Raw genomic sequence first — 14649 nt, forward strand, 5'->3', positions numbered from 1 at the left:
TCCTCCCCAGTAGCATTTTGACCATCTTCCGACCTGGGGGTCTCATCTTCCGATGGTATACCGACATATCTCTGGTTGTACTGATCCATTTAGTTTTCACGGCAAGAATACTGAGGTGGGTTGCCATTACCTTCCCCAGGGATCGCATTTAGTCTGACCTCTCTGTCATGACCTTCCCGTCTTGGGTGGCCCTTCACGGTTTAGCTCATGGCATCATTGAGGTGCTCAAGCTCCAGCACCACGACAAGGTAACGATCCTTTGCTGAAGGAGTGGGAATCTACATTGCTGATTTCAAGCTGCTAGCAGGAGACCTGGACTGGAATGAGAGTGCCTTGAAAGACCAATTCAAACAGGGGCTGGCTGAAGAAATAAAAAATGAATTACTGCACCAGAGAACACCAGCTACCCTAGAAGCCTTATATCAGTTGTCTGTGGTCATAGATGCCAGGCTAGAAGAGCTCAGACAGATGCAGCCAGGGAGAGGCAGAGCCCTCGGGGCGCTTCCAGGATTTCTAGCTCTCTCCGCAACATCTCTTTACTCAGGGCCAGAAGAGCCAATGCAGATCGGGGCAAGCAGGAGGCTTATTTCTGAGGCTGAGAGACAGAGAAGGAGAGAGAGAGCCCTCTGTTACTACTGCAGAGTCCAGGGGCACATGGTGACAGCTTGCCCAGGGAGAAGCCAAGCAAGTTCCCTAAGAGCCCCGGGGCAAGCAGCTGAAACAAGAACCACCTCCTCCTCTGCTTCCGGCCAGGGAAACACCGTTGGTCTCCCTCCACAGAGCTCACCAGGGAGACCATCAATCAATTAAGAAGGGCTCATTCTGAGGATTCCAGGCAGTCCTTTTACCACTTACCAGTAATACTGCACGTAAACCCAGAGCACCAGGTCAAGCTAGAAGCCCTCATGGATTCCGGAGCTTCCACCAATTTCATTGATGTACAGACCGTACACGACTTCAACATCCCGACCATAGAATTGCCACATCCCATAGAAGTGGAGACCATTGACGGCCAGCCCCTCAAGGCAGGGCCGATTATGAGGTGCACAGAACCTTTGCAACTAACAACGGGAGACCATACTGAGTGGATCCAACTTTATGTTACGGCATCACTTAATGTGCCTATAGTCCTGGGCACACCTTGGCTGAAGATCCACAACCCATTGGTGAACTGGACTATGGGAGCAATCTCCTTTCCAGCTAAGGAATGCCAGCACCACAAGATTCAAGCCGCTCTCCTCTCTCCAGCAACCAACGAAGCCACAGAAGCAGGGGGGGTCCAGCTGCCAGCCAAGTATGCAGATTTCGCAGACGTTTTCAGTGAACAAGAGGCCACAGCACTACCCCGCCATAGGGACTGTGATTGCACCATTGAGTTGATACCAGGAGCCAAGATTCCAGCAAGGAAACAATATCCCATGTCCCCCAAGGAACTAGCCACCTTAAAGGATTACTTGGATTCTAATCTCCAAAAAGGGTTCATCCAACCATCTACTTCCCCAGCGTCTGCCCCTACCTTCTTCGTACCAAAGAAGCCTGACCCGTTGGCACCAGCAAACCAGGAGGCACCCATGAGAGTGGTCCACGATTTCAGTTTTTAAAATAAACTCACAATAAAGGAAAATTATCCTCTACCGTTAATATCTGATCTCCTGGATCGATTACAGAAAGCACGCATTTTTACTAGGTTGGACCTCAGGAATGCATACAATCTGATCCAGATGAAAGAGGGGCATGAATATCTGACTGCCTTCAACACCAGGTTTGGTAAATTTGAGTACCTTGTTTTGCCCTTTGGCTTGTCTAATGCAGGAGCCATATTTTCCCGCTTTATGAATCAAATTTTCTCTGATTTACTAGATAAGTATCTGGTCATTTATCTAGATGACATATTAATATTCTCTGAGAATATTACAACTCATGTAACCCATGTACGTAATGTCTTGCAAAGACTGAGAGAGAACAAATTGTTCGCCAGCTGGAGAAGTATGCCTTCGATTTAACTGAATTACACTTCCTGGGCTATAAAATATCAACAGAAGGCATATCCACGGACCCTTCTAATGTCCAGGCAATCCTCTCTTGGCAAGCCCCCTGAAATGTGAAAGATGTACAATGGTTTCTTGGATTTTGCAATTTTTACAGACGGTTTATAAAGAAATTTAGTGACAGGGCTAAACCCCTCACACGGCTTTTGAAGAAAGGGTCGAAATTCATTTGGGGGGAGAGGGAGCAAGCAGCATTCCGAGAATTCAAGCAACTCTTTGCATCCCAGCCCCTGTTAAAGCACCCTGATCCCACGAAGCAATTCATAATGCATTCAGATGCTTCCGATATTGCCATTGGGGCGGTGTTATTGCAATATACAAACCAAGCCAAGAATACATTGCTTCCTTGTGCATTTTTCTCCCGCATGCTCTCACCAGCAGAGAGAAACTATGATGTTTTTAACAAGGAGTTGCTAGCAATTAAAGCAGCATTCCAAGAGTGGAGGCACTGGCTAGAAGGTGCAGCCCTTCCTGTGAAAGTTTGCACCGATCACACAAATTTACAACTTCTCCAAAACACCAAATCCCTCACCCCACGCCAAATCAGATGGAGCCAGTTTTTCTCCCGTTTTAATTTTGTTATTTCCTATGTTCCTGGGGCGCAGAACTGTTTGGCAGATGCCCTTTCTCGATCCATTCAGGCAACCCCCACCACTCACCAGGAGGTACAGGCTACTATATTACAACCTCACAACTTCGATCAGTCTATGAGGGGGAACCAGACAGAGATTTTAGCAGCAGGCAGACAAGCAGAGGACCTATTTACAAAAGTCAGAGCTCAGCAGCAACAGGACCCATATGCCAGGGCCAGGATGGATGACCTCCAGAGGGACCCGCAAGACACTGCCTCCCCATTTAATGTGGAAGCAGGAATCCTCTGGCATAGCAGGCAATTATACATTCCCCCCTCATTGAGGGAAGAAGTACTGAGACTTTGCCATGACCATCAAATGGCAGGCCACGGAGGTGTTTTCAAAACTCTCCATAGAGCTCTGAGAGACTACTGGTGGCCTAAGATGACTGCAGACATAAAGGGTTACGTGGCTTCTTGTCATACCTGTAGACAAGACAAGCCTCTCCCAGGGAGGCCCACAGGACTCTTGCAACCCCTACCCACCACCAACCAGCCTTGGGATACAATCTCCATGGATTTCATCACTGATTTACCCCTGATCCAGGGGCTGACTTCCATACTAGTGGTGGTGGACCTTTTCACTAAAAGGGCACATTTTATTCCTTGCAAGGGCCTCCCATCTGCGCAAGCCACAGTGCAGTTGTTCATGGACCATGTTTTTAGGTATAGAGGCATGGTAAATCACTTGGTGAGTGACAGAGGCCCTCAGTTCACTTCCAGGTTCTGGAGGGCCCTTTTCCAGTCATTAGGGGTCCAGATCCACCTCTCATCATCACACCATCTGGCTAGTAATGGGCAAGCTGAGAAAATTAACCAATGGTTACAGCAGTATCTCAGGTGTTACACCACTTATCAGCAAGACAATTGGCCAGCCCTGCTCCCCATGGCAGAATTTACATATAACAACTCTGTGCAATCCTCTACCAAGATGTCTCCTGTCCAAGCCTCGGGTGTTGCCCACCTCCTCCCAGCAGGGAGCTGTTCCAGCTGCGGCTGATTTTCTTAAAGAGCAACAAGCTGCATAGGAGTTGTTAAAGGAGCAGCTGAACAGGGCAAAGAGTGCTTACAAGAGAGCTGCAGATGCTCACGGACAAGAGGGGCCAGCAATTGCAGTAGGAGACAAAGTGTGGCTCCCTACCAAGTTTTTGACCTCTACTAGACCCCCCAAGAAGTTGGACTTTAAGTTTGTGGGCCCTTTCATTGTGGTACAGCAGATAAATCCAGTGGCTTATCGCTTAAAGCTGCCAGCATCCATGAAAATCCACCCAGTCTTTCACAGAGACTTGCTAGCCAAGGACCCTCCCCCAAGTGCCTTACAATTGCAACTGCCCTCCCCCACCTCCAGTAATTGTGGAGGGGGAGGAGGAATACGAACTTCATAAAGGCCGGAGCATTTCCCAGGGGGGAGGGGGGACGACTCTTCTAATCATCTAGCTATTTTCCAGACACAGCCACCTGGGCCGGAAGCATAATCAGACCTGGAGAGCAGCACTGCTTCATCCTTGGAGGAGTTTTCCTTTGAAGACTTTCCATCATTGCCTAGTTCCCATGGGAGCTTGGCAGGGGAGATGGCCTCTTATCCATCTTCGGGAAGGGAGGGGACTGAAATGGAATGTGAATCTGGAGGGGTGGGTGATGTCGTGAGTACTGATGGCGAGCAGGAGGGGGCCCCTATCCAGGGGGGAAAACGCATGCGTAGTACTGAGGAATTAAGCAGCCATTCAAAGACACACAGATCAGACCCGCCTTAGCTTTTGGGGTTTATCTGTCTGGGTTTTTCCCATGCTTCTTCAGTTTGTTAGGATTTTCTGTCTAATTAGCAGCAATAAACATAGAGACCTAATCCTCATCTCAGCGTGTTTCCTGACTGTTAGGACAGTGTATAATGATGAGATATATAAATACATTGCTTTATTTTGAAGTGGGATAATTGCTCAAATATGTTTATCAGGATGGCTCTTTAAGGGTTTAAATAGATGCTTCTGTTTTTTGTATAACACTCTCATCTTTGGTAAAAGGATATTAACAAAATTACCTTTTTACACAGTATATATAATAGTAATGAGATGTATGCAGGTTATTTTTTGTTAGTTTAGTTGGCAAAGAGGAATACAATTATACTGAAGAAAGATAATATTTAACTGTTTGCTTATTGGGTGAAAAAACATGTTTGAAGGGGATTTTCTATGTTCTTTAAGTGGGAAGGAAAATTTGTTTTAGAGGAGAATGCTGTATTGAGAATTGAAAGGCTCTATAGAAATAATGTTTATCATAGTTTAAAAAGGGATTGATATTGATTTACGTATATCTTTGCTGTAGAAAGTCGGAAGTCACTCTGTAGTAGTTTTCACTGTATTTTTACACCTTTCTAGTTTCTTTTTCTTCTTTTGTAAGTTTTTTTATTAATGCTTTTTAATTTTTACCTATATGTTGAAAATTTAATAAAATTTAAATCCCCCCCCCCAAAAAAAATCTGTCGCAGGGAGGACAGGGTCTTGAAATACTTGATTCAGTAGAGGACCGGTCAGCCCTCAAAACAGAGGGGCCCTGGCTATCTGATTACTCACTGATAAACACAGAGTCTTTGAGATCATATAGAGAGAACCTGAGGGAGAATCCCAAGTTTAGTCAATTGCTGACTTCACTGTTTTCCACCGCTCATGTATAGAAGTTGTAGGTCAGCCTTGCGAGGTACTCCAGGCAAGAAGCACACCCGGGAATACTAGCCCTAACTTTATTCTAAGGTTACATCAACAGAATCTTGCCAAGTCTGAAAGTACATCTCTCCCCCCTCAGCTTTACAGTCGAAGAAACTACGGAGGGTCCCTCCTGTGATGTCTGCCACGTCCACATTCCTCCTGCAGGCTCAGCTGCTGCTGGTCTGACCATTGTGTAGTCTGCTGTATCTTCTGCACTGTTGCTACAGCCTCCCTCCTCAATCTTGGGGTAAAGTAGGCAACGGGGAGGAAATTGGAGGAGGGGCACAGCTATCCAAACCCACCACCTGCTGCTGTTTCCTGTTCAAGGATGATGCGCAACTGGTGCTACCGTTGTCATGCTACGGATCGGTGGAATGTCAGTGTTTTTTACTTGGCAGAGTAGTTATGTTTTTATTCCAATATTGTGAGAATCAACCACTAAAACAATGTCATCTCGGAACTGTTTTACATAAGAGATGTCTTCTACTTATTGCCAAAAATAAAATGCTGATAACGCAATCCTTTAGATCACCTCCTCCAATGTATGTGAAAGAGCTCAGATGTCCAAGATGGAATTTGTTTCCTCTGAGCTTGCCTCTCACCTCCCCTGCAACCTGCAGAACTATTTCCTGGGTGAGAGACAGCAACTTCAGACAGCCCCCAATTGCTCTGTGAGAGAAATGGCAAGGAATCCAACTATTGTAGAAATGAAGCTGGCTTATCTGGCTTTTTTAAGCTGCTGGATCAGCCTATCCTGGAACCGTGGCAGCATTTTCAGCTAAAAAGTTGGATGGAGAAAAATGGATGAAGAAGGGAAACAGTTCTTACTTTAATTCCATTTCGAACTTTAAGTGAGAGGAGAAGAGTAATCAATTGCTTGCTAGAAATATTTGTAAATACTATTCCTAGGTAAGTAAGGAGTAATTATTTTAACCTTAAGGAGAATGAGATATTGCGTGATATCTTATCGGACCTCTTACTTTCCACTAATATAAAAGATAATGAAATCTGCATGGGGGACTACTAGGGAATCTCAAATAGAAATTAGACTAGGAAGGTGAAAAGCATCTCAGAAAACGACAAGAGCAGACAATTTCTGTATCACACATGGATCCATGAAGTCACCAGTAGTTGAGTTTGACCAGTGGAAGACTTTACCTGAATCTTGTACTTTATTAAATCAATGCTATATGACTTAATATTGGCTTAATATAATTTATTGAGACAAGGAAAAAAAGGTGGATACCAGATGGCTGTTTTTCAGACAGCTTTCTGGAATCAGTGGAACTGTCATATTTTAGTGTTATTATAAAGGGTGGCAAGCTATAGAGTTTCCTGGGTGACACATCAGATTCTTTGAATCGATTGTTACAGAGTTTGGCAAGTGATACTAATAAAAAATAGGACACCTATAATTTGGCACTTTATGGAACCATAAAGGGAATAACCGATCTCTGCTACCTAAACTTGAAGGAATAAACATATGGACACACGATGGAAAAGAAGTAGTAAAGAGAAAAATTTAATTAACTTGTACATATTGCTTAAAAATACAGATTTATATAAATATTTCTCACTGGAATCTATTCAGATTGGAAATCCACATGCACATAACAGAGAATAGGCATGTCTGGCATGCTGAATAACTACTGTCCAGCTAAGGAAGCTAATAAGGAAAGATCAGCCTGGATTCAGCCAGATATGAAGGCTGGCTATCTTTTAACTCTGAAGAACTGGTTCTCTCTGTTCTTCTTCCTCCTTCTCTGCTCTGCCCTTTGGTTTGTAAGCAATTTAAGAGCAGAGCCTTTGCTTCCTAATTGACGGCAATCAATAGGGCATGATAGCTATCTGAGAAATGGCATAACTCTTCTTGAGATTTCAAATTTCATTTTTTGAACTGAAAAGTAAATGGATAGTTAGTACCAGAGCTCTAAGAACTTTATACAGCATATTTTTTTTTTTAAATTTAATAAAACTCAGTGATATAACCCATTTGCTACTAGAACAGCTTTTGTCTAAAGCTGAATTTTGGTAAAGAGCAATGGCTCTAAAAAAGTATAATCATATATGTTGAACATGAAATGTTCTTGCTAGGACATTTCTGAAAGCACCCCTTACCTCCTGGTTCCTCATGCTGTAGATTAATGGATTGAGCATGGGGGTCACCACTACATAGAACACAGAAGCCATTTGGTCTAGGTGATAATTCTGCCTAGAGCTTGGTCGTGCATATATAGAACTACTACATCCATAGAAAATGGTGACGACCATGAGGTGAGATGCACAAGTGGAGAAGGCTTTCCTACGTCTCTTGGCAGAGTGGATCCTTAAAATGGTGACCAGGATATAAGTGTAGGAAGTGAGAACAGTCAGGCTTGTTGCTATTATATTGAAGCCAACAAATACAAATAACAGCAGATCATTAAGACTAACATCTGAGCAGGAAAGAGCTAAAAGGGGAGGAACCTCACAATAAAAATTCTTAATGATGTTTGGGCCACAGAAGGACAGTCTAGATGCAGCCATTGTGTGCACCAAAGCATTAATGATCCCAGCAGTGTAGGAAATTGCTATCAGCTGAGCAGACTTTCTCTGGGACATGGTGACCAAGTAGAGTAGAGGATTGCAGATTGCCACGTAGCGGTCATAGGCCATCACAGCTAGGAGGTAGCACTCTGTGGTGGCAAAGAGAGCATAAAAGTACATCTGTGTAAAACAACCCCCATAGGAAATAATCTTCTTCTCTTTCAAAATATTGGAAAGGAACTTTGGGGTGACAGATGATGAGTAACAAATGTCCAAAAAAGATAAGCTGGTGAGGAAGAAGTACATTGGTGTGTGGAGTTGCGGACTGATCCTGATTAAGATAATCATGCTTACGTTTCCCACCAGGGTGATGGCATAAACAGCAAAAAATGTCCCAAAGAGGATCAGCTGCACTTGTGGGTTAACAGTCAACCCAGTGAGTACGAATTCTGTCACCTGTGTGCTGTTTCCCATGTAGTCACAATACCACTGTTGAACAACACTTCAGTCAATTTTCCTTTGCTTCTCAAATATTTATAATGTAGCCCAAGATCAGAGTCAATTTTTAACCTTCTAGCCAAGGAAAGGGAAATTGGAAGGTTTCTGAGAAAGAGCTCAACTAGTAGAATAATAGTCAGTTTACAGTGAGCAACATTCAGTCTGTATAAATAATGTTTTCTTCCAAATTACAACTAGGTTGTCATACTTATAGAATTCGGTGCTATGCAGTGAAATAGCTGGGGTTATGTATTTTATGACGTTCACCAGGCATCTGGACAAGAACCATGCCAAGGTAACCATCTGTGTAGAAGGACACGTTGGGTATAACCTACAAGTTGTGATTAAAATAGTTCCAGTCCATGAATAAATTTCTCCACTGGATTATTAAAGACAATTGATAACCATAAGAGTGCAACTGAAATCTTCAAGCAGAGCAACTCTCCTTTAAACCTGGAAAGAGATCAAACAAGTATCAGAGCAAATACCATTTGTACTTACTTTCCTTTCACAGGATGGCTGGACCAGCTGCAGTAAAGAATTAGCAAGCCAAACTAACTGAAGGGAGGCTCTTATCCCTTTCAACTGTGTATATTGCTCTGTTTGTGCATGCTGGATCTCCATGCTCTATGACTTGTAGAATCTGATCTTTGGACTAGAAGGGCTCCTCATTTCTAGAGATGATCCAATGAATTCTGAATAGCAAAAGCCACACTGATTCTCATATTGTATTAGTATGTGTTGGCTTGAATATAACACTTGTCTTGTTTCATCTCAAAATACCTATATATCTCAAAATATATTTATTCCTCACTGATCTTTTAAATTTCCTGATCTATCAAAGGTTTTTTTTAAAAAAAACCAACAAGGTTCAAATCTTGAGGTCTTCTTAGATTCCCAAGTAGCCCCTGTTGTTTCTGATGCAATCTGATTTATGTAAAACACCATATTTAAAAAATAAATGGGCCCTGTGCATCATTTTGTATGCTTACCATGCAGGCTTGATCTGGCCCTTCTCTGAACATCCAGTGTCTTTGAAGTAACAATAACCTGTCAGCCCTTGAACTCCTAAAGCATACTCTCGCAAGCAACAAAAGACAACAATCGTACGATTAGCAAACTCACTTGTTTCCTTCCAGCTCAATAGCATCCATTACATTTTAAAGTATTGGTAATTTTTCAAGCTTCTGATTGCAGGTCTTTGAAGCTTATGCCAACATCCTTTTGCTGCTCTGAAGAAATCCAGATATTTTCCTCCAGTCTTCAGCAACTCAACAGCTTTCTACCTTTCTGCAGACAATAACGTTTCCTTCAACTCTCTCTGGAATAATGGAGAAGAGAACTCTACTGAGAAAATCATGGGCTTGGGGAACTTCTCCCTGAAGTGCTTCAGATTGCTCCATGCACTGATTTGCGTTAAGTATACAGTCAAGATTCAGTAAACCGAATCAGAATTGTTGGAAATATTTACCAACGGAAAATGTAGTATTCAGTAGAGATCATATTATTTCCTCTTCTTTATTTATTAATAGTCCTTTTTCCACACAATGAAGTTCTTCATATGGAGACAGAGAGCCTTTCAAAAATAAGATTCTTCATGTTATTTTTTATTAGTAGTAATACTATTTAAACAGAAGAAAATATCAACAAAACATTGTTCAGACTTGTTCAGAGGATATATAAAGAAGTGATGTAAAGTTGTCAAGCAGTGATTTTCAGGACTATTAAAGACAGTACGATCTTGTTGGCATGATTTCAGTCAGAGTTGAACTGTGGTCGGGCAGGTCTGGTGGAGTTGGTTGAGGCACAGTCTTATGTGATTATCTGGATAGAGTTTGATCCTTTTGGCCCTGAGGAACTGAATAGCATCTTTAGTGCTCCAGATGTGTCCACCTGTATTTTAGTCCCATGCCCCTCCTGGCTGGTGAAGGCCTCCCAGGAGGTGGCAAGTGGCTGGGTCCAAGCAGGGGTGAATTCCTCCTTGAAAGAGGGACTGGCCTCACCAGCACTTAGGGAGACAGTGGTCAGTACCCTCTTCAGGAAGTCATAATCGCACCCAACTGTATTGGATATTTTCCAGCAGCTCCAAAGGGCCTTGGATCAAGCAGATTATCTGCATTCCTTTCAGTCAGGTCTCACACCTAGGCACAGTATAGAACCATACTGGTCATGTTAGTTGATGACTTGTGGTAGGACCAAGATGGAGGTAGTGCACCCTTCCTGGCCCTCCTTAATCTCTTGGCAGCCTTCAATACCATCAACCATTGTAACCTCTTGGCACTGAGGGAGTTCAATATCAAGTGTTGCAGTGCTATTCTACTTTCCTCCATGGCCAGTTCAGTCAGTGTTGGGGGTGAGGAGTGAAAGAGAGAGAGAGATTGCCCAAGGCCCTTACTTTGTGATGTGCCTCAGGGTTCAGTTCTCTACCACTCCGGACTGATATCTACATGAGACCACTGGGTAAGGTCATGCATTGGCCTGGGGCAATATATCATCAGGATGCCAATGATACTCAATTCTACCTCTCAACTCCAGGCCCTCCAAGTGATGTTGTCAAAGTTCTGTCTTGGTATCTAGAGGCTGTCGGTGGGAGTAATGAGGGTCAGACATAACCTTCATAAGGCCAAGTGACTGTGGATTATGGGACCCTCTGCATCTGGAGACTTTCCACCTTTAATTCTGGGGGGGATTACACTACCTCAAACTGACCCACCATGCAATTTGGGGTTTCTCCTGGACTGACAAAGGAGATGGCAGCTGTAACTCAGAGGGCCAGCTCATCTTGGGTGTAAACTTTTTCCATTATCGTGGAATTATAACAGACATATAATTACTATTCCCAAACCTCACTATCTACAGGTAGTCCTCGGTTAACGACTGCCCTGAAAAAGTAGCTTTGCGACCGGTCCTTGAACTTACAACCATCTCGGGGTCCAACAGGCGCATGATCACTAACAAACAGACAATGTAGGCCAATCAGATTAGAGACAACACCATTCCCAGAAACCATTTAATCAATACCACCCAGGAAACCTCCATTTACTAACCACCACCACCACCTCCACCTGGAGTTCAATTATTATTCAGACTGGACACACTGCAAGGCAACCCTCATTTTTGAACCATTGCCCTGAGGAAGCCTCACTGAGACATGGGTGAAAATCTGCACACACAAAAAAAAGCAAACTGATCAAGACCTCAGTATTGATCTCCCAAAGGCTAGAAACCACAACTACTAAGATTGCACAGCAAACCTGGGCAACCTGTATTCCTAGAAATCCATAGAATCCTGCATTTTGAACAGCTATATAAAGTAGGTTGTATTGAAATTCAAAACTTTGAGGACTTCCAGTGGGCACAATGGTGCATTGAACAGGTTTTCCCACAAGCTCCATGGGCTGACCTGAGAGTGTGTTTTTGTTTTTGTTTTTGCTTTTTTGCGTGGGGGGGAGCTCAGGGAGGCTTCCTTGGAGCCCAGAACTGTTCTCCGGATCAAGGAGAACCCCAGGAATCATCCCTTCATGTCCTCCAGGCAGCTGGTCACAACCAGAAGATTGCAAAATGGGGTTTTGCATTCGACTGGTGAGTGATCAGTGGGGAGGCAGGGTTGTCATCCTTTCCCAAGATGCGCTGAAGCCAAAAACTGACTCTAAAACCAGCCACCCCATTCCAAAAGACCAAGTTTTTTTGTATATTTGTTTCCTAAGAGAGGCTTTTTATAGCTGCTGTACAAAGAAATGCGGAATCTCCTGGTGATTTTCATTACGTTTTTCATTATTTTGGGGATTTATTAATTTGGAAATTTGGCTTTTATGTATATGTATATGTATAAAGTGTAATGCTGGGAATTAAGATCTTTGTTTTTCTATTGCCATATTTTAAAATAAACAAAGGTTTGTGGATTATAAAAGAGCTTTCCTACTTCGATGAATCTGTGGAGTTGAATTTCAACCTACCTCTTTTTACTTTCCTGTGGGAACAGTCTTTGTTTTTGTTTTTGTTTTTTACCATGCTGACTGGTTCTTGCCAAAGATAAAGAGCTAGAGGGTTTTTTCAACTAAAGCTTTATTAAGTTTTTCAACAAATACATAAAAACTACAAGAAGCGAAATACAGTATACTGCAAGAGAGAAAAGGAACTAAAAAGTGTGAAAATACAAAAATGGCTACTACGTACTACATACTGCATGCATACTAACTTCCAAATCTCTACACCAAAGCTATAAATAAGTCAGTATCAATCCCTTACTCTAATTCAGACTGGAGTAAGCATTACTTCTATAAAACATTTCCATTCTCAATATAACATTTCCTCTAAAACACTATGTTCCCTTGAAGTGTGTGTGTGTGTATAAAACATTTGTATAACATAAAAATATTCCCCCTTTAATAGACAGATAATCAAATATTATCCTTCCTCATTACAATTTTATTCCTAACCAAAATATTTATATAGTTAAACATATTAACCTTCTTCGTTACAATTTTACGGCTAACCAAAGCATTTATATATGTTATACATTATATCTCCACCATTTTATATTTAAACAATAACCTTATTAATATGCTTTTACCCAAGTTAAATTCATTATCCCAAAAGTGAAAACATCTGTCTAAACCTTTGAAAGACCATCCTAATAAATGCAATTAAACAGTTAACCCACTTCAGAGTAAACTAAGGCATTTATAGATCTCAATGTTACACACAAGCTGTTCTCCTTGCAAAGCTCAACCTGCCGTGTAAAGTCCAACTCATCTTCAAGGACCTTCCATCCCTTGAGGCTTAAGTCTTGTGTTTGATCTCGATACACCAAGAATGCAGCCATGTCCGTTCCTTTTACACTCAAAGCTTTTCCTTCTTCAAAATTAACATTCCAGGGGTGAATCTTCTTCCCTTCGCTTTTTGGCTTTGGGACATTACTCCTCATTGGTTTCTTTGAGACCGGGATCTTATTTTCCAAATAACTTTCTAAAGGGATGGTCCAAAGCACAAGTAATCAGCAGGGGTGGAAAGATAAAGGTAAACAAAGCCATTACCCACAGGAAAACAGATAGAGTAGGTCAAAGCTCAACTCTGCAAATTCAACGAAGTGGATAATCCTTTTGTAATCCTTCAAACTTTGAAAAAAGTAACAGTAAACAGGCAAAAGTCTTTAAATCCAACAATTCGATTTAAAAAGAAAAAGGAGAGAAAAATGTGTATTTAGAAGAAAAGCCAAATTATCTAATTAATGGCTTTCAAAACTAATGAAAACCATGAAGAGATTCTGCATTTCTTGGTTGCAAAGAGCCTCTCCTTAATAATAATTTAAAAAGAAAAAAATTGGTGTTTTAAAAATCAGGTGGGCAGCTTTTGAGTCCATTTAAGGCTTCAAGACAGCTTAGGAAATGATGGCAATCTCTGCCTCCCAGATGCTAGCTTACCAGTCAATCGTGAAACACTGTTTTGTGGTATTCTGGCTGCTTCCAGCCACCCAGAGGACAAATGGTGTAATTCCTGGAGTTCTCCTTAATCCAGAGAACACTTTGAGGATCTAGGAAATCCTGCCCAAGCCCAAAAAAGTCCGTGTTGCCAGGTCAACTGCGGAGGTCACAGAGACACGTCTCAAGGTGCCAGTCTCCCACTGGAACTTGAGCTAGAGGATCTTTTTAATACAACTGCCTTAATGGACTTTACCTTCTTGAGTCACTAGAGGAAAGAATTTTATCTTGAAGTCACTCAAGGTCTGGATCATGTTTCAGAACATCTGGAATTTAAATTGTGCCAACAAGTGGAAGAAGCTGATACGGTTGACAATTACCCTAAGTACAAAGCTGCTTCTCCAAAGAAGAAGAGGAGGATTAGTGACTTGGAGTCAAAAAGAGAAGGGGGGAAAATTGAATTGTGGAGATCTGAAGAAGAAAGAGATCTGGATTTAAAAAGAGAGCTGGGAAAGACTGCTGCTTGAACATCAAGATCCAGAAGAAGATAATTGATTTATATATGTCTTTGCTATAGAAAGTCGGAAGTCACTCTGTAGTAGTTTTCTCTGTATTTTCACACCTTTCTAGTTTGTTTTTCCTCTTTTGTAGTTTTTTTGATTAATGCTTTTTCATTTTTACCTATATGTTGAAAATGTAATGAAGTTTTAAATCCAAAAAGAAAAGAAAAGAAATGGAAATCTTTGTGCAGAATTTTATTTTATTTGCTTCTCAATGTTGAAAAGGGGCAGAACAAACTTATGAGTGAATTCATGGAAGAAAGA

At 42.0% G+C, this 14649-nt stretch overlaps 1 protein-coding gene across 1 annotated transcript; it reads right to left on the reverse strand.

The window, feature by feature from the left end:
• Positions 1-7442: 7442 nt before the first annotated feature.
• LOC134504127 (olfactory receptor 5AP2-like) lies at positions 7443-8381 on the reverse strand. The gene has a single exon (XM_063313204.1). The coding sequence runs from the start codon at positions 8379-8381 to the stop codon at positions 7443-7445; it is 939 nt and encodes a 312-aa protein (XP_063169274.1).
• Positions 8382-14649: the final 6268 nt, after the last annotated feature.

This window comes from Candoia aspera, chromosome 1 (genome assembly GCF_035149785.1).
Source record: "Candoia aspera isolate rCanAsp1 chromosome 1, rCanAsp1.hap2, whole genome shotgun sequence".
NCBI lineage: Eukaryota > Metazoa > Chordata > Lepidosauria > Squamata > Boidae > Candoia > Candoia aspera.

Coding starts and splice junctions, on each gene's coding strand:
- LOC134504127 (XM_063313204.1), bottom strand. CDS start 8,381: ATGGGAAACAGCACACAGGTGACAGAATTCGTACTCACTGGGTTGACT.